Genomic DNA, 23108 nt, shown 5'->3' on the forward strand with positions numbered 1-23108 from the left:
CGCAAATAGGCTTTTTGAGACAAGGCATCATCACTATGTAGCCTGGTTGGCTTGAAATTCACTGTGGAGATCAAGGAGGCCTGGAACTCACAGAGATCCCCCTGCCTCCGCCTCCTGAGTGCTGGAGCTAAATGATGATGACAACTGGAGGTAAACAAAGGCAGTGGTGGGTGGTGGCACACCTTTAATTCCAGCACTGGGGGCAAGGTGAGTGAGTTTCTGTGAGTTCAAGGCCAGCCTGGTCTACAGAGTGAGTTCCAGGACAGCCAGGGCTACACAGAGAAACCCTGCCTCGAAAATCCTCCCCCATACTCCCCATACCTCTCCCCCCAAAAAAGAAAAAGAAATTGGCTACTCAGAGGAAAAAAAACTCCAAAGAAAAGTAACCAGTTGTTTTTTGTTTTTTGTTTTTTTTTCCTAAGCTAAAGCCAGAAATATCTTTGGGCCCCTAGGCAAATTTATCTTTACCAGAGGCCAGCAATGCCAAAAAAATATTTGGGGGCTCTGACCTCTTAACTGATTCCTAAATGATTTTAGGAGGGGAAGGTTAGAGTAGAAAAACTGGTCACAAGAATGGTCTTTCTGGCTTAGGTGGAGATCTAACATTCCAGTTGGTTCTGGGGAGGTGTACTCTCTCACCTTAAGCCAGGCTAACGAGATGTTGATAGGTCCTTAAAGGGTTAATGTCTTTAAGGTGAACTCAATATAGGACCTTCAAGAAAGGTATGGCCAATCTGCTATCAAAGAAGGAACTGGTTCAGCAAGCAAGGGAGACTCAGGGGAGAAACAATTAGGTGAGGCAAGGCATCATACAGGCTAGTCTGTGCACAAATCCCCTATATAGCCACGAATTTCCTTGGACTCCGAACCTTCGGTCTTCACCTCCCAAGTACTGTTCAGGATAATCATATCCCAAACTACTGAGACGTCCTCGTTTCAATGTTCAGACAGAACACCAAATTATGATATAAAGTCAGCCTGCATGGAAATTTGGCAATCTACAGGATCAAACGTTAGCTTTAAATGATTTGTTAACTATTTTCTTCCTACAGCAATGGGAATAAAGAGATTCTTTCAGGGCACTGAAGTCTTTAGTTTCCGGACCTGTCATTGTGATCTACAATCTCTTCAGGGTGCTTAGCCCTCCCTACAGATCTTTCCATTGGAAGGCCTAATTTAGCGGCTATCTGATCTATCAAAGACCTGCCCATAACAGGGACTTTAGTCACCCCTGATAGTTTAGGCAAGACTGTTTCTTGTGTCTTTTCTAAGACTCATCATTTTCTCTTTTCCCTGCAAATATAAAATTACCATCAAGTTTATGTATAAAGGTCAGGTAGCCAGTCCCAGGTTTCCATCTTTGGGGGTCAGTTTCCTGAAGATGTTCTCACTTCAGTTACAGGTTTATTCAGGAAAACAAAATATATTCAATATACCAACAGTATACTCAAGTATTTCAAGTAAAGGCAAATTTAATTCAGGAATGGGTGCATATCAAACCATTGTAGAGGGGAGGAAGAGGGAAGGAGAATGGAGGGACAGAGAAAGATCCAGTTACCTAATAAAGATAGGTGCTGGGGTGTAGTTCAGTGTCAGAATCCTTGCTAGCACATTGGAGGCCCAGGGTTTGATCCCCATCATATCCTATCTCAAAGCGGGGTGGGGGCAGGCAGGAGAGATGGCTCGGTGGCTGAGAACACTCGCTGCTATTACAGAAATTCTGAGTTGAGTTATCAGTGCCCGCATGGCAGCTCGCAACAGCCCACAACTCTTCTTTTAGGGGATTCAATGCCCACTTGTGACTTCTGAAAGCACTAGCATATGAAGTGTATACATACAAACATACATGCATTTGAGAGCGTGCATTTGTGCGCGCGCGCAGACACACGCAAACACAGGCACATACACAAACAAATAAATAAAAATAAATCTTTAAGAAAAAAGATTAAAGTGAGCCAGTTAAGAGGTTTTAGAGGCTGTGCTCTTTGCCCGGCATTCGTAACTATTTAAAAAAAAAAACCATCATTTCCCCATAATGGTTCTCAAGAGATGTGACCCTAAAATCAGTAAGTGGAGACCAATTATTGGAGTCTTGCTTCATTGAGAAGACTGCCTTCCGTCTTCCTTTTGTCTTAGTGGATTGGTCCAGGAACTTCACAAACTTTAGGGTTGCCCTCACTGTCCGTGCCACAAAGGGCCCTCCACGCTGCTAGTTGGCCCACGGAGCATCCTGAATCCCACACCAGCATCCTGAACTCCAGGTAAGAAGCGCGGCTTGGGACCTCAGACACCTTGCCGTCAGTCAGGGGACTCCACCCTGCTGCTGAGGAGCCGAGGGAAGTGGGAGGAGGTGGGAGGAGAGGAGGAGAGAGAAAGGAAGGGGCCTGCCTCGCCTCCGCCCCGCAATCCATTCCCATTGGCTAAAGGCTTCCTGGCCCCATCCTACCGCCCGCCTTCGGGCGCTGCTTAAAGTGTGCGGAGCAGGTGCCTGCAGTGGAGGACGAACTTTGCGAGATTTAGTGCAGTTCGCTGCACCCATTCATTGCCCGAAAGGTCCACCCTTCGGTCCGGCCCGCAGTCGTCGGGAAGAGGACCCAGGGACTGCAGCGGCCACTCGCGGGGCACTGGGGCCAGAGGACGGCCGGAGATCGCCGCTGACCCTAGTGGGCTGGGGAGGTGACGGCGGCTGCGTCCATGCAGCTGTGTGCCAGGGCATGGGGGCTGCGCCTGGGCCGCGGAGTCGGGGGCGGCCACCGCCTGGCTCGGGGCGCGGGCTTGAGTTGGGCGCCGCAGGGCCGGGACAGCAGCGGCGGCGGCGGCGGTGGCGGGGACCGCGGCGCGCCTGGGGCCTCGCGCCTCCTGGAGCGCCTCCTGCCCAGACACGACGACTTCGCTCAGAGACACATCGGCCCGGGAGACAAAGACCGGAGGGAGATGCTGCAGGCGTTGGGGCTGGCGGTAAGGCCCTCCACCCTCCATCCTGCCGGGGCTCAGCCCGCCGGGCCTCCGGACTCCCACCTTGCCTCTTGCGTCCCGGGCCCCAGCTTGGAAGCTCGCTCGCTCTTAATCTTGGTGTCTTCTTAACTTTTCTGCTCTTCCCTCTCTCCAAAAGTGTACTTAAAAAAATGTCCCCAACTCCAGACGAATTTTTGCAGGGAAATGAGGAAGACCCCCCTACTTAGAGTGCATTAATTCGGTCAGTTTCAGTTACAGACTAAAATCGAACCCGGAGTGGCGGATTTACCGTACGGCTCCCTCATTTTTTCCTCCAAAAAATTTTTCTGTTGTCTGAAGTTCAACTTTAAAAGAAATCCTAATTAGACTATTTAGATGAGGTTCCTACCAGCCTTTGGAAATGAAAAACACCGAGGTGGCTGGCTCCCTTAACTCTGGCATTACAACTCCCTGTCGTGCTCACCAGCTTGCGTTTTGTTTTGTTAATTTTAGAGCATTGACGAACTCATCGAGAAGACAGTCCCCGCCAGCATCCGCTTGAACAGACCCTTAAAAATGGAAGACCCTGTTTGTAAGTGGCCGGGAGGACTCCCTGGGGCTCCGCTTGCTCTGGCTTCTTTGCCTTCTATAATCCATGGTGGTCCGGCTTTGGGGTAGGATTGCTCGGGTCTGAAAATATACAGTTCTTTACAGGCCCCAACACGGTGGGCTTTCTCTTTCCGGGGAGAATTTATGCAGCCCCTTCGTGGTCTTTACCCCTGGGCTGCGGGGGGGCAGCTACCTACAAGCTTCCCGCAGGAAGGCCATGCAAAACACACGTGGAGTCCTCTCCACTTCATTCAGCCTTCGTTCACCCCCACCGGAAGAAGGGCTTTGAGGTCTTTTGAGCTGGAAGTGTCTTTATCTCTATAGGTCAGGTGAGACAGGAAAAAGGAATCACCTGAAGTCGTGTATTTGGAAGGAGATTTAAACTTGTCAAAGTTCTTTGCACCAGCGGTTCAAGCTGTTCGGTCTCACATCTCCTCACCACCACTACCCGTCCCTGACACACGCACGTACACAGACACACAGACACACACACACACACACACACACACACACACACACCCCACAACCCTATTGAAAGGAAGCAGTGCTTTATAAATTCCGAATGATTTTTCTAGAAAAACACACAAATATGGTTTAAGCGTGATTAAGGCGTCTCGGGCTATATATAAATTTTCCTTTTTAAATTTTTTAAAGATCTGTCTGCATTTAGCTATGTGCACCACGTGGGGTGTCGGAGCTTCTACTAAGGAATTCCAGACAGTTGTGAGGTGCGATGTAGGTGCTAGGGGCCAAACCTGGGTCCTCCAGAAGAGCAAGGCGTGCTCTTAACTGCTGAGCCATCTCTCCAGCCTGCCTCAGGAGAAGTGTTTTTAATGGTCTAAATATTGTTCTTTGGGGGCGGTATTTTTATATGGTATTGAGTTTCCTCTAGTGGGAGAAGAATCTTGCTGTCAAGAGCGAGGTCAGAACTGAAGAACTCTTTAAGAAAGACAAAACCTGGTTCTTCACATCGGGGAGATATTTCTCTTTTACTACTGCAGCGGGGTTTTTTTTTTTTGTTTTGTTTTGTTTGTTTGCTGTTGCTTGTTTGGTTTGGTTTCTGTGAGAGGGACTTTTAGATGCAAATCTGATTTTGTTTTAAAAGATGATGTGAACCTGTTCTGGCTGCAGCTGGGGGATGCTGCGCCTCAATTCTGCCTAGAACAGTGGCCCTTATCTAAGGGCAGGGAGCTTGCTCACAAAGAAAACCACCTTCGAGACCTAGCGATAGCCACGAGCTTCATCTATCTTAGTGTCCAGAAATCAGAATTCTGAGACATCAAATGTGGAAAAAAGGAAAAGGTTGGCTTGCTTTTTTGAAACAAGGACTTTCTTGCAGCTCAGGCTAGCCTCACACTTGGGATTCCCTGATCTTAACTCATATGTTCACCACAATGTGGAACTGTATTTATTTTTGAGCAAAGCAGTTTTGTAGGTGTAATTCTTTTCTGTCTTTTTTAAAGATAGGTCTCTCTATATTGGACTAGCCATGTATAACAGCTGGGATTCAAGGAGTATATTAGTTGTGTATTTTGTTTTGTTTTGTTTTTCAAGACAGGGTTTTTCTGTGTAACAGTTCTAGCTATCGTGGAACTTATTCAGGCTGGCCTTGAACTCACAGAGATCCGCCTGCCTCCGGGTGTCGGGATTAAAGGCGTGCACCACCACCACCCAGCCTAGCTGTGTATTTTTAAAGGAAGCCATTGGATATTTGTGCAAATAAATGCCTTCTGAGACTTTTAAAGTCCTAATGCCTGGCTGCAGAGATGGCTCAGTGGTTAAGAGCACTGACTGCTCTTCCAAAGGACCCGGGTTCAATTCCCAGCACCCACATGGCAGCTCACAACTGTCCGAAGATCAGTTCCAGGGGATCTGACACTTCACACCAATGCACATAAAATAAAGTTAAATAAACCATAAAAATATTTTAAAAAATAAAGCCCTAATGCCTAGACTGTACAATATTGTCTGAAGTAAGATGTTCTTTTCAAAGCTGGGAAATTAATCAGTGTTGTCTCCTCTCTCTCTCTCTCTCTCTCTCTCTCTCTCTCTCTCTCTCTCTCTCTCTCTGAGATAGGGTCTCCCTTCCTATCTCTAACTGACCTGGAACTCACTTTGTAAACCAGGTTTATCTCAAATTCAGAGATCCACCTGCTTCTGCCTCTTGAGTGCTGGGAGAGCTGGGATTAAAGATCAACTTGTTTTGTTGATTAGTTCAGATGACTTAATTTTTCCATCAAATGATTTTTCCCTCCTCCCTTGGACCCTTGGAACAGGTTCTGCAAGACTTTAGGCTGGTTCCATCTGCTTAGTCTGAAGTGACTTGGAGAAAATATTCTACAGTCAAAATTCCCACCTCCCCTTTTCTGCAAAACTTGCTTATTGGACTAAGGACCGTGCCTGGGTGGTGTGAGGGTGAGGGATGCCGAATTCGCAAGACTTGGCTGCTTCACTCTGTGGTGTCATGGCTAACGATTGGTCTCTGAGGAAAGCGGGCTGGTTCTTGCTGCCTCCCGTGGGAGCACTTCGGAGTGGAGCAGCCTTACAGCTTCCTCTGAGTACTGATGCTTTCGTGTACTTGGAGGAATTCTGCCGCAAGGATTTGTCAGCTGTGGTGGCCGTAGGTGCAGGCAGCTAGCTTTCTTTGGTAGCCTTATTTTAAGTACTGAGATGCTCAGGTTAATTCTTAAGCATAACTAAATAATCTGAAACACTTATATAATACTTCCCATGGGCACTTCCGAAAAGTGCTTTCTGTGTCTTGTTTGTTTAATCCACAAACTGAGTCAGTCTTGCTCCTTCTCTCTCTCTTCTTTTGGAGACAAGCGTGTCAACTGGGTTGCCCACGTTGGTCACAAACTCAAGTTGTTACCTTCCCAGGTACCTGGGACTAGAGCCCCCCCCACACACACACACTAGGCACAGTCACTGTCCCCTTTAAAAGGGAAGGAACCATGGTCTACAGAGGCCCAGGTGACAGCTAGTGACCTTTCTGTGGGAGCTGGATGCACACTGAGGCCATCTGCCTCCACAGCCCTCCCCAGTCACGACATTGCTGTCTTCACAAGTGTCCCAGGGAAAGCAGAAGACTCTTGCCCTGACTCTCCACTGGTACACAAAGCTAGCCACACTGGAGTCACCCTTGCCATGTGCCAACTATCCCAGCAGAAATGAGACGGCAGGATGAGGGTGAGGGCTGAGTGCAGTGGCTTTCAGGCCCATCACCAGGGTGAGGAAGCACCCGGAGGGCCAGTGCTTGCAGGGATGAGAACTAACCCCTCGCCGGCAAGTCTGGAGGACATTCCTGCAGGCAGAGGGAGCTGCAAGTGAGGACAAAGCATAAAGGGAGGGAGGGTCCCATCAGTCCGGGAAGAGAGCCTTCCGTGCAGACTTTCCAATCAATTCATCCCTCAGTAAGTCTTATTCAAAGAAGCAAGCAGTGCCACTGAGTTCAAAACCCTGTCAGTTTAGTTCCTCTCAAGTGAATGTTCCGCCCCCAGCCACAACCTTGCACCCAAATAATAATACATAAATTAGTTTAAGAATTTTTTTTTAGTGGGAACATTGGCTTCCGTGGTTTAATTATTTTGTTTTTTTTTTTTTTTTTGGTTTTTCGAGACAGGGTTTCTCTGTGGCTTTGGAGCCTGTCCTGGAACTAGTTCTTGTAGACCAGGGTGGTCTCAAACTCCCAGAGATCCGCTGCCTCTGCCTCCCGAGTGCTGGGATTAAAGGCATGCGCCACCACCGCCCGACTTATTTTGTATTGCTGCAGTACAATCTCTTAATATCACAATTAATTAAAAATTACTTCAGAAACCAAACGGATGACTTGTTAGCTGTGCTGTGTAATCTTTCCAGTCAGGTCATCATCTAGGAGCCGGATTAAACTAGCCCAAACTAACCGGACAAACGGCACAGAGATTAAAGTTTACACAAAACCTCACACTGCTTTTCCTGGGCATGCTTTGGGGGAGAGAGGAGAAGAGAACCCTCCAAGGCTCAATTTACTCAGCTGGAGCCGAACTGTCGGGATGAGAGTTTTGATGGGCTTCTGAGAACTGAATGTTCTAAGGTGTGCTGGCAGAATGAATTCTTAGATAAATGTTTAATGGCAATGATCAAGTGGGGGGGTGCATTGTGCAATGTGGACGAGAAGCTGACTTCATCACCAAGGAGGGTGATGTAGTCCACGAGCAGATTTGAATACTTAGAAGGGGGCAGCGATCCTTCCCAAATCAGTTTAGTGTCCTCAGTCCATCCTGAGGTTCCCTCTCTCTTGGCTATTTCTGGCTCCTCCTGTTCCCAGGAGATATAAATGAGATAAATATACCTCATTTATAACTAGGATCATTTCAATTTTTTTTTTAAATCTAATACCCAGGGACAGAAGTAAAGACAACCAAATGACAAAGCCAAGGTTATTTCTTAAGTACTTGTAGCAAGAATCAGACTTGAGTTTGGGGATTTTTTTTTAAAAGCTTTCTAGTGTGGGGATGAGGGGGCTTCAGGGATGTTCCAGTGGGAGGCTGCTGGCTTCCAGGACACCACATGCAGAAGGGGTTGTGAACGGCACAGCGTCAGGGCACAACTTTAGAAGAGATGAGTTAAGCATGTATATATGGTTTTCTCTGATTGTCCTTGATCTGACAGTGGTCTTTGCAATGCTAGGAGTTGAACCCAGAGCCTCTGGACTGCTAGACACTCCAGAAATCCCAGTCTTTATAAAGTTTATTTTTAGCACTAAAGTAAGTATTGAAGTTTTCTTGGATTTTGATATATAAAACCATAATGACCATACTGTTGAGGAAAATACCTAAATATAATTTTTTATTAAAAAAATCATGTGTGGGTGTGGGGTTGGGGTGTGCACATGAGTGTAGGTGCCCTTGAAGTATGAAGAGGCATGTTGGATTCCCTGGAACTAGAGTTAACAATGGTTATGCGCTGCTTGACCTGGGAACTGGACATGTCTGAGCCATCTCTAGCCTCCATCCTCTTAAAGGGCCACAGAAGCATCCAGCATCAACAAAGATGTGTCTTTTTTGTTTTTTTAATTTTATGGTTAGTGAGATGACTTTGTGTGTAAAGGCACTTGCGGCCAAGGCTGAGTCATCCCCAGGACTTCCGCATGGAAGAGAGGATGGACAGAACAGGTTGCTCTCTGACAGCGGCAGCTCATGTTCTCTGATAGAGCACAGACAAAGTGCAAACTAGTCTTTTAACCATTATTTTGCATAAGCAACATTCTTTAACGTTTTTTTTTTAAGTGAACTGTTTGGAAAAACTGTAGGTGATCCATTGCTAGTTAGAGGTTATTGCCAAATTCAATGGTTCCTCCAAAAGACTAATAAACTGTAGTCCCTGTGAGATGCCTGAGGTGCTGTTGGGTCTGCTCACCTTAACTTTTCCTCTTCCTTAGTTTTCAGTAGCCAAAGGGAATGTAGAGAGACTAGAAAGATGGCTCAAAGTTTAAGGGTCCTCACTGTTTTGGGAGAGAAACGGGGTTTGGGTCCCAGCACCCACATGGCAGCTTACAGCCACCTATATAACTCCAGTTCTGAGGGACTTACCTGATGTCCTCTTCTGGCCTCTGGACACCAGGCGTGTCTGTGGATGAGATATGTACGGGCAAAAAACACTAATACACATACATTTTAAACAAGGTTTTATTTTATTTTATTTTTTTTTAAAAAACACCCAACAACTTTATTTCATGCACATTGATAGAACGATGTCAGATTCTCTTGAATTGGAGTTACAGACAGCTGCGAGCTGCCATGTGGATGCTGGGAATTGAACCCGGGTCCTCTGGAGGAGCAGTCAGTGCTCTTAACCACTGAGCCATCTCACCAGCCCTTAAACAAGGTTTTAAAGATATTTGCAGAAACAGTTTTTTGATACAGATTTCCTGTATATCTTCTTCCCTCACCTCCCCCCAGATTGGCCAGTTTGACGATTAACAGACCTGTTTTTCCTTTCTTCTTCCTTTTCGTTCTTTGGATCCCATGATGGCCTCATCCTTGGGATTGCCTTGTCTTAGCCTCCTGCATGCTAGAATTGGTATGCAGCAACATGGTTGGATTCCTGTCAATTCATGTTTGCCCACGGTCCATAGGTACCCATAGTTTACCCACAAAGCTAAACATAATGTCTTATGGAGCAGCAGATAATGATATCGTATGTTCTAGGAGTTTGGAGCTGTACCATGGCCTGTATAGATCATAGTATTCTACAAAAAAAGCTCCATTGCTTTAAAACCCACACACAATCCTGAAACTGCTGCATTTATTCCGATTTGTACCTCTTTCCTACATAATACTAACTTATGCTGAATTTAATATAGCTTCAAAAATATGCAGTGCTACCAAAATCATCCATGATGCGGCATCATAGATACAGTGTTATTCTTGGAGCTCACTAAGATATAAAAGACCCTTTGTTCATACATGAAATTCCCAGGACTATCCAGCTTTTTTGGGGTTTTGAGTTGGTGTTTTCTATGGCCTTTGTCATCAGTAAGTGGTTGATTGCAGTTACCAGATCTGTTTCCATAGTTTCCTCCCTTGGCTTTCTGTCCTCATTTATCACAAGGCTTCTGTGGAAGGCACTACACGGGCCCTGGTCATACTAGAGCCAAGTGATAGTAAAGATAAGGTCCCTGACAGGGAGGTCAATGCTGGATAGTCTGCAAATAGGATGGATACTAAGATTATGGCGAGGGCAGAGGTGAAAGTGTAACAACATGTTGACTATTTGAAGAACGCTGGATAAACTGTAAGAAGACTAATGACTGGGGCGTATGGGAAGTAAAGGAGGAGATGCCGCTCTGGAGGATTCAGAGGCAAAACGTTTACAGAGCATACGTTCAGTGGGAGAGTTCTGCTCTACCCGGAAATGGACATCAGGATGATGTCCAGATCCTCGAGGAGATGGAAGCAGGGCACGACAGTCAGACTCCTGCAGGCCTGACCCTGGTAGAATGGACCAGACGTGACAGGAAGACCGAGCGAAGAGACACTCAGACGGCTGTACAAATCTGGAAAGGGCAGGAGTTGCAAGGCATAGAGAGCTCAAGAGCGAGATGTGAGGGGACACCATAGACGTAAGAGTCTACAGTGACTTCTTGGGAGCGAGTGGCTTCCCAATGAATGTGGAGAAGAAAGAGGCAGAAAGTGAGAAAGTAGATCATGTAGAGGGGACCAGAGCAGCATATAAGTCAGTGTCACCAGGGTCAGGAGGACAATTTCCCACAAGTTCAGGTGTCCCTGTGTTGAATGCTGGATCTCTTGTAGGTTCAAGAAGAAAGGACGGCCATAGAATGAAGAGCGCCCCCTAGGGTGGTAGGGGTTTGGAAGCTGCCTGCCTGGGGTTCTCTTTGCATGGAAAGCAGAAAGACTGAATTAGGCGAAAGTGGAGTTTCCAAAGAGTCAGCATGTCTGTGTAGATGGTAGAAACGGAGGTCACCCCTCACAGAGAGCCTGCTGAGGTCAAATGGCATTGATTCTGCCGTTTAGTGATCCGGGAGCAAGAACCCGGAGATGTGGTCACTGAGTTCAGATGAGGCTGAGGACTGGTATCAGCAAGTGCCAAGTACTTCAAGGTCTACCAGTCAGCTCAGGTCACTGGGTTCGGAGCGAGATGGAAAGGCTCATCCACCTTGTACCCAGAGGTTCAACAACCAGCTTCGTGAAACAGGTTGAGGGCATGAGCAGTACACTGATTCTGAGATCAGAGGTTCTGGGCAAGGCTATACGCTGCTCTCTCTCTCAGCATCTCACTTCTGTGTGTTTTTGGTCAACCGCCTTTTACCAGTAGCTGTGTGCCTTAGCTTTTTTATGTATGTTGTATGGTGGATGAAGACTTATATCCTTTTTTAAGATTTATTTATCTTATGGCCAGACATAGTGGCACTCACCTTTAATCCCAGCATTTGGGAGGTAGAGGCAGGTAAATCTCAGTGAGTTTGAGGCAAGCATGGTCTACACAGTGAGTTCCTGTCAAAAAAAATTAAAAAGGACAGCAAAAAATTATTTGTTTATTTATTATGTGACTTAGAGATTAGAAGGTGTGTTGGGTTCTCTGGAACTGGATTCCTAGGTGGTTGGAAGCTGCCCAGTGTGGGTGCTGGAAATTGATCTCTCACCCTCCTCATAACTATTGAGCCATCTTTAGCCCCTCAGATCTTATTTTCAGTGTTCAGGCCTGTTTCGCTTATTAATCCTCAGATATTTTTATGGTATAAACCAAGAGTTTTAGTAAGGATTCTCCATGCTGATTAAACTATGAAAAAAAGTGAAATATCTGAAAATCTAAAGTTATTATAGACACTGATAGAACTTTGCCAATAGTGTCAAGTTTCCATTTATGAATGTTTTTCCAAAGCTTCTGCTTAAAGGAATATAGTTGAACCACACATGAAAACAGTTTCTGTAGTAGCTTGCTATGGATTCTGTAATAGGTAAGTTGGTAGGCGTGCTGAACTATCTGTATGGGAGGCCTTAGCCTTGTGGCACTCCACTCTCAACCGGCCATGCTCCTGTCTGCAAAGAGATCACAATTCATTGCGTGGTGAGATTTTAAATGAAACCACAGATCTCTCCATTGACTGTTCCTTTGATCCACAAAGAGTTATCTTTTGCCTTTCCCTCGGGCAAGGAAAGTTGTTTGAGTTAAGCTCTTAGAACATCCACTTCCCCTTCTGCTTCTGCTCTGCAGAGCAGAACAGTGTGCCCAGGGGGCAGAGAAGAGGAAAAACAAACACTCCAGACTCTCATTTTAACCTAGCCATCTGGCCTGAATATGAATACATAGGTCATCTGCTGTTCTAGATAAATATTGTGAGTTGCAATGTTTCTCTATGTTAGCTTTAGAAAAAGGAAAAGAAGCTAAATAGAGGGGCCGTGATGGAGGCCTCTCTGAGAAAGGAGAGATTTGAGTTTGAGGAAGAAAATAACAGATAGATTGTTCGACATCTTCTCTCCACCACTACTGACGCTGTGTGTCTTTCAATTGAGCAGGGCCCACTGCAGAGGACGATTCTGTCATTTACAGATGTGAAAGAAGGAGCCATCAGATGCACAGAGACAGGTGGTGGTGCACAGAGACAGGTGGTGGTGCACAGAGACAGGTGGTGGTGCACAGAGACAGGTGGTGGTGCACAGAGACAGGTGGTAGTGCACAGAGACAGGTGGTAGTGCACAGAGACAGGTGGTGGCGCACAGAGACAGGTGGTGGCGCACAGAGACAGGTGGTGGCGCACAGAGACAGGTGGTGGCGCACAGAGACAAGTGGTGGTGCACAGAGACAGGTGGTGGCGCACAGAGACAGGTGGTGGCGCACAGAGACAGGTGGTGGAACACAGAGACAGGTGGTGGCGCACAGAGACAGGTGGTGGCACGCAGAGACAGGTGGTGGCGCGCAGAGACAGGTGGTGGTGCACAGAGACAGGTGGTGGTGCACAGAGACAGGTGGTGGTGCACAGGGACAGGTGGTGGTGCACAGAGACAGGTGGTGGTGCACAGAGACAGGTGGTGGTGCACAGAGACAGGTGGTGGTGCAGAGACAGGTGGTGGCGCGCAGAGACAGGGGGTGGCGCACAGAGACAGGTGGTGGCGCACAGAGACAGGTGGTGGCGCACAGAGACAGGTGGTGGCGCGCAGAGACAGGTGGTGGTGCGCAGAGACAGGTGGTGGTGCGCAGAGACAGGTGGTGGTGCAGAGACAGGGGGTGGCGCGCAGAGACAGGTGGTGGCGCACAGAGACAGGGGGTGGCGCACAGAGACAGGTGGTGGCGCACAGAGACAGGTGGTGGCGCACAGAGACAGGTGGTGGCGCCCAGAGACAGGGGGTGGCGCGCAGAGACAGGTGGTGGCACACAGAGACAGGGGGTGGCGCACAGAGACAGGTGGTGGCGCACAGAGACAGGTGGTGGCGCACAGAGACAGGGGGTGGCGCACAGAGACAGGTGGTGGCGCACAGAGACAGGTGGTGACGCACAGAGACAGGTGGTGGCGCGCAGAGACAGGGGGTGGCGCGCAGAGACAGGTGGTAGCGCACAGAGACAGGGGTGGTGCACAGAGACAGGTGGTGGCGCACAGAGACAGGGGGTGGTGCAGAGACAGGTGGTGGCGCGCAGAGACAGGTGGTGGCGCGCAGAGACAGGTGGTGGCGCGCAGAGACAGGTGGTGGCGCGCAGAGACAGGTGGTGGTGCGCAGAGACAGGTGGTGGCGCACAGAGACAGGTGGTAGCGCGCAGAGGCAGGTGGTGGTGCAGAGACAGGGGTTGGTGCACAGAGACAGGTGGTGGCGCACAGAGACAGGTGGTGGTGCACAGAGACAGGTGGTGGTGCACAGAGACAGGTGGTGGCAGTGTGAGGAGATGACTGAGATGGTTGAACCAGATCAGGATAAGGGAAGCTGGAGTAGGGTAAGAGGAGGTCAGACCTTAGTGTTGCTCCTGTTGTCTAGCCACATAGTAACTGGTTTTTCATGTTAATTGTCAATTTGACATTGTCTAGACTCTTTTTTTTTTTTTTGTTTTGGTTTTTTCGAGACAGGGTTTCTCTGTAGCTTTGGAGCCTGTCCTGGAACTCCCTATGTAGACCAGGCTGGCCTCGAACTCACAGAGATCCACCTGCCTCTGCCTCCCGAGTGCTGGGATTAAAGGCGTGCGCCACCACCGCCTGGCTGTCTAGACTCTTGATTACATTAGTAGGGAGTAGGAAGACCCACCTACGATTGGTGGCACCATTCTAGCAGGGGATTTTTTTTTTTTTTCAAGACAGGGTTTCTCTGTAGCTTTGGAGCCTGTCCTGGAACTAGCTCTTGTAGACCAGGCTGGTCTTAAACTCACAGAGATTCGCCTGCCTCTGCCTCCCGAGTGCTGGGATTAAAGGCGTGCGCCACCACCGCCCGGCTCTAGCAGGGGATTCTGTATTAAGAGTGGGAGTGATGAACAGAGCCTGGCCTGCAGACTTTTGTTTTAGGGCTCTCTGTTCTTGACTGTTGGTAAGAAGAGCGAGTCCCTCCGGTCCCTGCTGCATTGGCTTCCCCATGGTGATTGCAGCTGGAAACAAAGGCTAGATTTACTCTTTCTTCCTAAAGCTACGTTTAAAGCACAGTGTATTTTTTTTATCCATGTGCCAAGAAGTAGAACTAAGACAGCAATCCTCTGCCTGTAGCTAAGGGCCTTCTCTTCGAGTTTCTACTCTACAGTGGCCAGAGAATCTAGTGTGGTTTGGCTTCCTGTAATGAAAAAACTTCTGCGACTGGACAGACTTTGGTCATGAAATCCTCCACTACCCAGAGAGGAAACTTGATACCAACAGGTGCATGGGTACAGTTCTGTAGGCCTAAGCCATGTGCTTATGGGTAAGGTAGAAAGGGTGCTATGCACGACTAGATGATAGGCAAAAAAAAAGGCTATGTTTTTAGGCAGAATTTGAATATTCATTCTTCTACTCAGAAAATCATAAAATGCACTATCACTCATAAAAGGTTTATCATATTGATACCTGCCCCCCACCCCATGGTTTCCACACAGCTGTGGAGCCAGGAATATGCAAGCTGGCAAGAAAAATCTGCCAAGGCACTCTCCACCCTCACAGTCTGTCCCCAACTTTTCCCTTCAGCCTCTGGCAAAGAAAAACTTTTCTCATACTGGTGACATTGTTTGGGCAAACTCGAATATGAGTGCTTTGGTCTTCAGTGTTGATGATTTCCTTGGAGCCCTTGTGAGTGTCTTGCCAAGTGTAGGAGGGTGACATCGGGAGGGAGGCCGAATCTGCTTGCTGCCAGCTCTGTGCAGAGGCTGCTGGCCGGGTTGCCCAGGAGGTGCTGTCACTCACAGAGCTCTTTCCCAAAGACTACTGCATTCCAGGAATGATGTCATCATTTTTATCATAAATAAGTTAGGCTCAATGTTGCAAAACTCAGAAGCGTACTATTTTCAAGGGAAATTGAGACTCCATGGTACCTTGAACCCCAACTTTCTGTCCATCATCTCAGAGATGTTCTCAGTGCAAGCACCTGCGTGTTTACTTTTGTTGTGTGTATATGAGAATGTGTGTAGAAGTCTGAGGACAGTTTGCAAGGGTGGGTGGCAATTGGTTCTCTCCTCCCACCATGTGTGTCCCAGAGATTTGAACCCCAACAGGCTATCAGACTTGGCAGCCAGCACCTTTATTGACTGAGCCATCTTACCAGCCCTATTGCTTTGTTTCCTTGAGACTCTAGTAGGTTGAGGTTGGCCTTGATATCAGGGCAGTCTTCCAGACTCAGCTTTTTAAGCGCTGGGGTTATAGGCGTGCATTACCACGCTCATCTCTAAAAAGGTGAATGATAAAAGTTTAGACATAGCTCAGGGTAGGATGCTTGCTTAGCATAAAGCTTAATGCTCCATAGCACACCAAAGAGAGAGAGAGAATGATTATGATCTAAACAGTGTGTACGAACACTGTATAGGACCACAGGAATGCCATCTTCAGGCTGTGGGGGCAAAGCAAAGCATGGATCCTTCTTCTTATATAATGAAGACCAAAAAAAGTAGGGTTTTGTCATGGATTACATGGAGAACATGTGTTCAAGTAGCCGTGTGCTTAGGCAACAACACACCGTTTTGACTCAACATTGCCTGCCTGCCTGTCCATTTCAGGGCATTTCTTCATTTATTTATTTATTATGTATACAGTATTCTGTGTGTATGCCTGCAGGCCAGAAGACGGCAACAGACCTCATTACAGATGGTTGTGAGCCACCATGTGGTTGCTGGGAATTGAACTCAGGACCTTTGGAAGAGCAGGCAATGCTCTTAACCACTGAGCCATCTCTCCAGCTCCTCAGGGCATTTCTTGTACAGATCCATTTTTATCTGAAAAATCTCAACAGCCATAGCAATGGGTCAAGTATATAAGACCTGCGCTGTTCTAAACATTTATTTGAACCAGGTGTGGTAGCACACACCTTTAATTCCAGCACTCGAAGGCAGAAGAAGCAGGCATATCTTTAAATCTGAGTTCCAGTTAGCCAGAGCTCCATAGTGAGACACACTCTCAAAATGAAAAGAACAAAATTCATTTGGTGCAAAGTTCTGGATCTTTTAGGCACACAAGGAAGGGCGCTGCTATTAGGAAGTCATTCTCATACCAGAATTCCAGAAAGAGGAAGGAGGGGTACTCAGTGAATTCCAGGAAGAGGCTGCAGTCCCCACCTGGAGGCTCCTAGGAAGCGAGCCTGAACCCTGAAGCCCTGAACTCTGTCCTCTGGCCATCAGCACCAGGGCATTATGCAACGCTCTGAGGCAGGGGCACAAACAGGTCAGAAGTAGGTGTTTGCTCCACAAGTAAAAAACTTGCTGCTCAGAGGCGAGAAAGATTGCTTAAGCTCCTGCCCAGTGGGGAGTGAATGGTTGGGGGTGCACATGGTCCAGCGGCCCTGCAGGGCTGAAGGCAAGGAAAATGACAGCTTGTCTCCAAGTGGTTCTCTCTCTCTCTCTCTCTCTCTCTCTCTCTCTCTCTCTCTCTCTGTGTGTGTGTGTGTGTGTGTATGAGAGAGACAGGATTTCACTGCTCAGGCTGGCCTCTGACTCTTATCCCAAATTGGCCTTGAACTCATGGCAATCCTTGTCTCAGCCTCCCAAGTGCTAGGATTAAGGGCCTGAAGCACAGTGCCTGGCCTCCTTGTGGCTTTTAAGATTTTCTCTTCCTCGTTCTATCTCACGTCTCTCTTACGTTCTTGTGCTCCAAACTCAAGAGTCAGTGCCTGGGAACTCCTGTGTCTAGGAACGTGATCTTTGTGTTAAGTTGGGAAGAAAAGCGTGGGAAATGTGCACCTTCTTTGAGTGGGGCTTTGGTGTGAGAGCAGGGGATCTAATCTCCTCTCACCCATCCCCCCCCTTTTTTTTTGTCCACACAGCTTCCTGGGGTTGGATGGCACTATCTATCTCCTGTGTGGGGGCTTCTCTTACTAGAAGGAGGCAAAGGCTGCCACTTTGGGATTAGAGATCTCATGTTTTCTGTAGAAAGAGAGGCACTTCTCAAGGCAGATGAGAAGGGACAGTTATGGGCGCTGTGTTCTTTCAATGAAAATTGTATTTAGATTTGATTATGGTTCAAATCATAAACTTTGAGACAGGGTTCTGCTCAGTTCCATCCCAATTGGTCCGGACTCAGCACCTCAGCATATACATTTCTATGAGCTTTTCCTTTTTCTCTCATTTTCTTTCCTTTTATTACTGTGTGGCCATTGTCATGATGACAGCTAACTCTGGGCTTCTTCTTCTTCTTTTTTTTTTTTTAAAGATTTTATTTATTATGTACTGTTCTGCCTGCATGTACACCTGCAGGCCAGAATAGGGCACCAGATCTCATAGATGGTTGTGAGCCACCATGTGGTCGCTGGGACTTGAACTCATGACCTCTGGAAGAGCAGTCAGTGCTCTTAACCTCTGAGCCATCTTTCCAGCCCTAACTCTGGGCTTCTAAATACATTGGGTTGCCTCTTCTGCATATACACTCAAGTGCCATTTTCCTGAAAGGGTATGAGAAATAACAGCCAGCGAGGGAACCTCTGAAGCTCCTCACACACTAAGCTCTGTGTTCGGAGGATGGTTTTTCTTCTGTGCAGGTGAGGAAGCCTGAGGTCTTAGATTTTATCATAGCAGTGTCCTGGCTTCTGGTTGGGGGAACTCGGTTATGGTAGGCAATGGATGAACGCATGGGAACAGCTCCTCACAGCCTTCACACTTTCGGAAGCGTGACCAAGAACTGACCGTTTCAGTTTAGCGTCCAGTTGCTCTGATAAATAGTCTGACCTAATAACTTAAAGGGAGAAGGAATTTATTTGGCTCAAATTCTAGGTTACATAAGTCAAAGCAGCAGGAATGTGAAGAAGCCCAGGCACATTGCATTGGCAGTCCGTTAGTGATTGCTTCGCTTCGTTAGTGTTCCTTCCCAGACGATTCAAGACTGTGCCAAGTTACCAGTACCCTGTGCTGGAGATAGAACCCAGGGCCTGTGCATTGTTGACTACTGAGCTCCAACTCTGGCCCTTTGCTTTTTAAAGGTGCAGGGTCTTAACCTGTAGTGTAGGTTAGCCTCAAAGTCAAGAACCCCTGCCTCCGTCTTTCAAGCCACACCATGGCTGGCTTACCATCCTATCTATGGCACAGTGTCTATTATCTTGATGGACTGGGCATAACTCATTCTATTACCTCCCTTTGTTTTCAACAGAAAGAAAAAGAGAGCATAAAGTTGAGGCTACCATAAGTTCCCATAGGGAAGAATTTATATTGATCCTAGCTAGGGAGAAGCAATGTGAACTTGGTAAGTTTGGCTCTTCCTGTAGCTAGGTGGAAGTATACAGAAGGAAGAGAGATGAGAACTAGACTGTCAACCGGAGTTTAGTGTTCCCAATCACATCTTGAAGTATTAAAGGTTTGATTTTTTTGTCCTAGGGAGATTCAGGCTCCTTCACTATGCTAGTTAAGAGTCTGAAGTTTCCAGAAATGTCAGCATCTCCCATGGTGGTGTTCATGCTTTCCCACTTGAGAGTTTTTAAAATGTGTTTTTTTTTATATTAAAGATTTATTTATTAATTATGTATACAGCATTCTGCTTACATGTGTCCCTGCAGGCCATAAGAGGGCACCAGATCTCATTACAGATGGTTGTGAGCCATCATGTGGTTGCTGGGATCGAACTCAAGCTCTGGAAGAACAGTCAGTTCTCCTAACCTCTGAGCCATCTCTCCTGGAATTTGTTTTCGTAGGCTAGGCTGCCCTTGAACTCACAGAGATCTGCCAGCCTCTTTGTCCCAAATGCTGGGATTAAAGGCGTGCACCACCATACCCAGCTCAAAAAGCATTTTTATGCTTCCGAGTATAATCTCTTTGTTTCTCGTTTATTCTGAACTGGCCTTCTAAAAATCACACACACTTTATGAGCTTCTTCACATTCAGATCTCTGCTCCCTTTTGCGTGTCAGGTCCCATCTCTTTGAGTAAATGTCAGCAGTTATTGGACGGAAGAGGCCCCCGATCCAGTACGACCTTGTTTTAATTTCGTTGTATCTGTGAAGTCTGAATTTCCAAGAAGGTTACATTCAAAGACAGCAAGGATTGTGGTTTCATTGTGAGCCACAGTTCTTCCTCCTGGACTGTGTTTCCCTATGGCCAGATTTCTCTTGTGGACTCTTCAATCTCATATAGATTGATCTTCCCATAATACAGAGTGATAGTCTCCCAATAGGAAACACCCAACAGCAGCTAAGGGTTAAACTCTGGATGTGACCAGCAGATCCTTTCAGACGGCTCTCATTTGAGAGCCGGACCTTTGTCCAGATGGCACAATGTGGACCAGGGACCTGTCCATCTCTCTCACAGGGTCTTAATTGAAGCCGGGCTGGCCTGCCAGGCACTGCTAATTAATTTCCTCTCCTACTGGGCTCTTGAATCAATCACTCTGCCCCTAAGAAGATTGTGTGGGAAGTGATTGGATTTCCTGCATTCAAGAATTTTATAATTCTTGCTAACTAGGTCCCTTCAAGGGAACACTAGTTGAGAGTTGGTGTGAGTTTTCCATTGTGCTTGTTATTTTAGGTTAGGGGGTACTAGGTTGCTTTGTTTTTGTTTCTTTTTTTAATAGCTCTCAGATGACAGAGGGAAAATATTCAGTTCAGTAGAACAATCAGAAACAGAATTTAATTCATGTATTATATACGGTTATGACCTTGCCTGCTTCCAGAGACTATAAGACAACTGAAAAAGAAAATGAAAGAAAGAAAGAAAGAAAGAAAGAAAGAAAGAAAGAAAGACTAAGAGAGGTGATTCAGTAGCTAGGAACTCTTCTGCTGCTGCAGAGGACCTAAAGTTTGTTTCCCAGCACCCACAATGGGCAGCTCACAACTGCCTGTAACTCCAGCTCCAGAGCTTCCGGCTTCTGAGAATACCTTTATACATGCACACATACACACATAAACACACATATATACATACATACATACACAAATAAAGAGAAATTGATAACAGAAGAAATATAATATTACTATCAGAAGACACTTTTTATTTAGAGGAAATAGAGCAGAAATTAATAAGAGATCAAAGAAACATGGAATTCGGCAACTGTTCAAAAGTTGAATAAAGGAGTCCCTAGGGTCTGAGAATGGCTCGGCGGGTGAAGCGCTTGCACAGAAGCATGAGGATCTGTGGGTCCCTAGCACCCATATAAAAGCTAAGCATGACAGAGCATGCCTGTAATTCCTGTGCCCTCAAGGCTGAGACGGGCAGATCCCTGCAGTGTGCTGGCCAGGAATCTAGTTGAATGTGTGAGCTCTGGGTTCAGTAAGAGACCAAAAGCAAGCTGGAAGACGATCAAGGAAAAACATCATCCTCTGACTTCCATGCACACAGCTAAACATGTGCACACATGTGAACAGATAAATGTGCATACACGCAGGTGAAAGAATGATGAGGGACTCAAGTAGAGAAACCAAGTCCCACCTGGACATCCTCCCACCAGGTGTCCATATATAATGATGGTTGGGTGAATGACTGTGTTTTCTGTACAGCTGTTCTGACAGGAATAACCAGACAGCATTTAAACTGTAAAGTGGGACATTTTCTCTAGTAACTTTTCTTTTTCCCACGATCAGGTGAGAATGAAATCCTTGAAACTCTGCATGCCATTGCAAGCAAAAACCAGATCTGGAGATCGTATATTGGCATGGGCTATTATAACTGCTCGGTGCCCCAGACCATTTTGCGGAACTTACTGGAGAATTCTGGATGGTAATGTATCGCTTCACTAGAGAACAGGAATACGAGGCTCATGGTCCCTGCATCTCAGAAATCGCCCCTTTCTGCTCTCTGAGCTCCAGGAACCCACCTGGCTTCTCTGGCTGGGAAATTCCTTGCAGGGTGTTGAAATGGGTTCTTTTCTCTTTCATTTCCATAAAGTCCAGGTCCGTTGATCTCTTCCATGACAACTTGAATCTCTTTGCTGTTTTTGAACAAGACTTCATTCCTCTTTGGTGAGACCCTAGAGCACTTTAGGTTGTATCTGAACTTAGTCACTTGGTATTGTACCCTGGGAAAGAATCTTGTGCGTCTGTCTTTTGTCAGAATTTTCGAAGGCCGATACTCATGTTTCTCTTCTCCCCACATTTCTTGGTCCCTAACCAATAGAAATGAAGCGACATGGTATCAGAAGAATGAAGACAGTAACATCAGCTCTATTGACGGTACTTTATTGAGAAAGTGAACATATGTCTGTGGACAGATATGTGCTTGCACGGTCAGCTTCTTGTTCTCATCTCACCTTGCCAATGATAGAATTTATTCCCACCCCTGGGAGTCATATGTGTCAGAATATGACCTTTAGGAGTCAATTCCCTTCTGCCAGGGGATCTGGGGACGGGACTCAGGTCGTCATGTTTGTCTGGGAAGCGCTATCCCGCTGTGCCATCCTGCTGGTTTTGTCTCCTCTTTAAAGGAACCAGATCTGTTGGCACCCTCATGCCTGCCCTCCGCTCCTGTGCGGAGGAGATTCTCACCGCAATATTCCCTACTTGCTTACTTCTACAGGAGAGCAGGCCCATCAACAGTGTTTCAGTTTCTCAGTGCATGGATGAGCTTTGCTAGTGTGTTTGCATTGCTAAGGGCTTGTTTTTCACTGTGGCTCTGATGAAAGTTTGCATGGTAAACGCTAAGGTTGATTTTGAAGGCAAATGGCCTTTCTCTCCCCGCTTAAAAAGCAAAGCCTGCTGCTACCCATGAAAGGACTGGGCAGCATTGTTGCATTCTCTGCCTGAGCCCTGGCCTGTGGCCTTTGCTCTTAGTGACCATACAGAATATCCACCATATTTCTCTCTGGCTGTGAGCCGGTATGCTAATTAACTTGGGGGTAGCCAGTGTTTTGAGAGGGAGACAATACTCTGTTTTTCTAGCCTCTGGCTTTGGGTGTATTTTAAACATTGCTGCTTTGCCGACCCCAAAGCTGCTCTGCACCCTAGCGAGATCCTGCACCCTGCTGTGCGATAGGGAGGGCCGCGAGCACGTGGGTGGGAGATTGTTCACATTATACTTCTGAATGGTTTCCATAGCGATGGAGCCAACAAGTTCCGGTGACGTGAGGTGAAAACAAATGGGCCGCATAGACTCGAAAGAATACAAGCGTCTGAGCTCTATAAAGGAAACTGTAAAGCTGGGGCTAGAATTTGTTCCCTGCGGTGAACTAACCCAAAGTCTCAGTCGCTGATAACATTAATAACGAATACCAACATTTGCGTTTTCCTTGTGGCTTTCTGGTTTTTATAGTCTTGGCTGGCAGTAAGATTAACACAAGCCTTTTATGAATTTTATGAGCTCTCCTCGAAGCCCCCCTACTTTTTTTTTCCCAGTTCTTAAAGAATGTCATAACCAAAATGATAGAGGAAGCTGGTTATTTTGGAATAAATGCCAATATCATATTGAGTATATTACCAAGTAACCTATTTCAGAACTATAAGCCTTCTTAGATATGGAGATGCTTTTAAAATGCATCTAGAAAAAAAGATGTCATTTGAATTAGTGTCA

The 23108-nt window shown here is 46.8% G+C and overlaps 1 protein-coding gene across 1 annotated transcript in view; it reads left to right on the forward strand.

Annotated features, from left to right (window-relative positions):
- Positions 1–2553: 2553 nt before the first annotated feature.
- The window catches only part of Gldc (glycine decarboxylase), an 87145-nt gene continuing 66590 nt past the window's right edge, over positions 2554–23108 (forward strand). The window contains exons 1-3 of the mRNA XM_041661382.1: positions 2554–2958; positions 3448–3526; positions 21188–21323. Of these exons, the coding sequence (XP_041517316.1) occupies positions 2695–2958; positions 3448–3526; positions 21188–21323 (479 nt within the window). The 5' untranslated portion in view covers positions 2554–2694. The remainder of the gene's footprint in view (positions 2959–3447; positions 3527–21187; positions 21324–23108) is intronic.

The sequence above is a fragment of the Microtus oregoni genome, unplaced genomic scaffold, assembly GCF_018167655.1.
Source record: "Microtus oregoni isolate MIOR12 unplaced genomic scaffold, Mior012 000012F_ref0000307, whole genome shotgun sequence".
Classification (NCBI taxonomy): domain Eukaryota; kingdom Metazoa; phylum Chordata; class Mammalia; order Rodentia; family Cricetidae; genus Microtus; species Microtus oregoni.